General features: G+C 39.7%; 1 protein-coding gene across 1 annotated transcript; it reads left to right on the top strand.

The window, feature by feature from the left end:
- The first annotated feature begins 385 nt into the window (after positions 1-385).
- On the top strand, positions 386-2,730 carry SCG2 (secretogranin II). The gene has a single exon (XM_010001609.1). The coding sequence runs from the start codon at positions 386-388 to the stop codon at positions 2,258-2,260; it is 1,875 nt and encodes a 624-aa protein (XP_009999911.1). The 3' UTR covers positions 2,261-2,730.
- The last annotated feature ends 235 nt before the right edge of the window (positions 2,731-2,965 follow it).

Raw genomic sequence — 2,965 nt, 5'->3', positions numbered from 1 at the left:
TTCCTCTGTGGGCATTTCATGAGCTATGTATGACTTGTATTTTATACTTTGCTGCTGCCACTGGAAAACTGATGTTCATGAAGAACATTAAGCACAGAGAAAAGGAATTTCTAGCGTGGGAGACCAATAGTTTCTAGCATAACTAAGGAATCCTAGGAAAGATTCAGAAAATGTAAAGTTTTCATCAAAATACATTGTTTCCATATATGAGTTATATTAGTTTTTCATAATTGATAAAAATGTGTAGTGCTGGTGATATTCTTAATTGTAAGTTCCAGTTTTAAATATCCATATCTATTTTGCTTCTCAGTTTTCTGTTTGCCTTTGTGTGTTAACGGAGTCTTTTCTTCTTCTTCTTTATTTCAAGGAAATATTTATTTTAAATATGGCTGAAACTAAAGCCTTCCAGCTTGAAGCAGGCTGTGCTCTCACCATTTTCTTTGCCATAGTCTGTTGGGTTGATGCAGCTTCCTTCCAGCAGCATCAGTTGCTTCAGAAAGATCCAGACTATGTAATGAAAAACTTACAAAGATTCCCAAATCCTGATATGATCAAAGCCTTGGAATACATAGAAGATCTTCGCAAGCAAACTAACAAGGGAGAAAGCAGCCCTGATTACAGCTCTTATCAAAGTGTCCCATATCTCCTGCAACAGAAAGAAAGCAAAGATCAGGTCCACCTGCCAGAGAACGTAAGGGATTCTCTGACTGAAGATGAGTCCCAATGGGTCAAGGTGATGTTGGAAGCCTTGCGGCAGGCTGAGAAAGAGTCAAAAGTTAGCCCAAAGGAGGGTAAACCTTATGGCCTGGGTCCAGATAACAGCTTTCCAGCTGGAGTAACTGATGATTATGAGGCTTACAAATGGCCTGAGAGGTGGCAAAAATATCTCAAAATGCCTCTTGGGCGCTATGAAGACAGCTCAAGTCCTTTCAAGCGCACTAATGAGATAGTGGAAGAGCAATACACACCCCAAAGCCTTGCCACGCTGGAGTCGGTGTTTCAGGAGCTGGGGAAGATGGCAGGACCTAGTAGCCACAAGAAAGAAAGGCTGGATGAGGACCAGAAATTGTATACAGATGATGAAGATGATGTATACAAAGTGAATAACATTGCCTATGAAGATGTGGTTGGAGGAGAAGATTGGAATCCCATAGAGGAAAAAGTGGAGAGTCAAACCCAGGAAGAGATAAAAGATAGCAAAGAGGAAATTGATAAACATGAAGAGGAGATTGATGATGAAATGAAGAGATCAGGGAAACTCAGCTTCCTTGAGGATGAAATAAGAAGAGACAACAAAGATCAAATGTCAGAGGATGTTTCAAAGCTAATGAATTATTACCTGAAGAGGCTGATGGGCAGTGCTGCAAGTAGGAAACTAAGGACTGGAGGAGAACTTGAAGAAAAAAGAGCACCCATGTTTTTGGATAAGCAACTTGATCCTCAGTCTATAGCTCAGCTGATAGAAATCTCAAGGAATTTACAAATTCCTCCTGAGGATTTAATAGACATGCTGAAAGCTGGAGACAAAAAGCAGCTTCAGAGCGAAAGGCTGGAAGCTGAGCAGGATGCAGAATTCCCAGAAGACCTCGACGAGGTCACTGAAACTAATCTAGGACAGAGCGATATATTTAAAAATAATGTAAACTCTAAAAACGGGTACATGAAGCAGCCTCTTAATGTTATTCCAGAAAATCTACCTGAAGACCTCAATATTGAAGATATTGTCAGTCTGCTGGGAACTGACAATTTCGCTAACCAGAATCCCTCCTACTTGCTAAATCGTCTTAATCAAGAAAATGATTTGCCAAGATTTTCTTACATCCCCAGACGACTGAAAGGGCGCCCGTTTCCTAAAGCTGCCTGGATGAATGACTTGGAGAGGCGACAAATGGAGTACGAGAAGCTGAACGAGAAGGACGAAGAGCTGGCTGATTACCTGGCAAAGGTGCTGGCAAAGTATCCCGAAGTTATCAATACGAACCAGATGAAACGCATCCCAGTTCCTGCTCCTGAAAGCGACTTGCAGGAAGAGGACCTGGAACAGGCCATCAGGGAGCAGCTGAGCCAGCTGGGACCACAAGAGGCCGCCAAGTTGGCTTCGCTCAGCAAAAGGCTTCCCATGGCCGGGGAGAGCGATGACACGCAAGCCAGGCAGTACCTGGATGAGGATATGCTAGCAAAGGTGCTGGAGTATCTAAAACAGGAGAAATCAGAGCTTGAAAGAGATCACATGACCAAACGGGCAATGGAAAACATGTAATTGTTCCCCAAATCTTATTTCTCTTCAATGTGTTGACTTCTATCCCAATTCAGTTGTGATTTCTTCCTGCTCTCCCACTAAATGACCTATGGCAGACTACTTACCATTGAGCAGTCCGCATATCTTTCTCAGAGCTGTTACATTGTTTATTGATATACTTATATATGTTATCAATTACAGGGCAAATAACAAATTGCTTCAAGTGTTTTAAGAAAGAATTCAATGAAATCAAGTAAAACTATAACATGTAAACAAGCGACCTTTGCATTGTTAATAAGTCATGATAACAGAAGAGTGACAATTATAATTTGAAATTTTTAAGATTAATTGGATTATTTTGTTACTGTCTGTAGTGTTTTTTGTGGAGTACCAAATAAAAAAAATAAAGCATTATATATATATATAGTTTTATTTAAAAGGCTTTTTCTATTCAGTGTTTTATTGTTGATGAATAAATTATTTCTGGACAAGAGACTGTGTTTCTTTTTGACAGTTGATAAAGTAATAGTAATTTGAAATGGAAACATATATGCTCTGCAGACAGTTATTCTGAAGTCTATTCTTTTGCTGTAGAATATGTTGGTAGCTTATACTTTTTTCAGGGCTGTAAGAACACCAGCTGGCATTCTCTTTAAATGTAGTATGTACCTGAAGAGCTTTCTAAAGTCACCCAGCACAATCACTGCATTACCTTTTTTGAAAATT

The sequence above is a fragment of the Chaetura pelagica genome, unplaced genomic scaffold (assembly GCF_000747805.2).
Source record: "Chaetura pelagica isolate M959 unplaced genomic scaffold, ChaPel_1.0 scaffold207, whole genome shotgun sequence".
Classification (NCBI taxonomy): Eukaryota; Metazoa; Chordata; class Aves; order Apodiformes; family Apodidae; genus Chaetura; species Chaetura pelagica.
The sequence above is the reverse complement of the archived record's forward strand: the minus strand, read 5'-3'. Positions and strand labels throughout refer to the sequence as shown.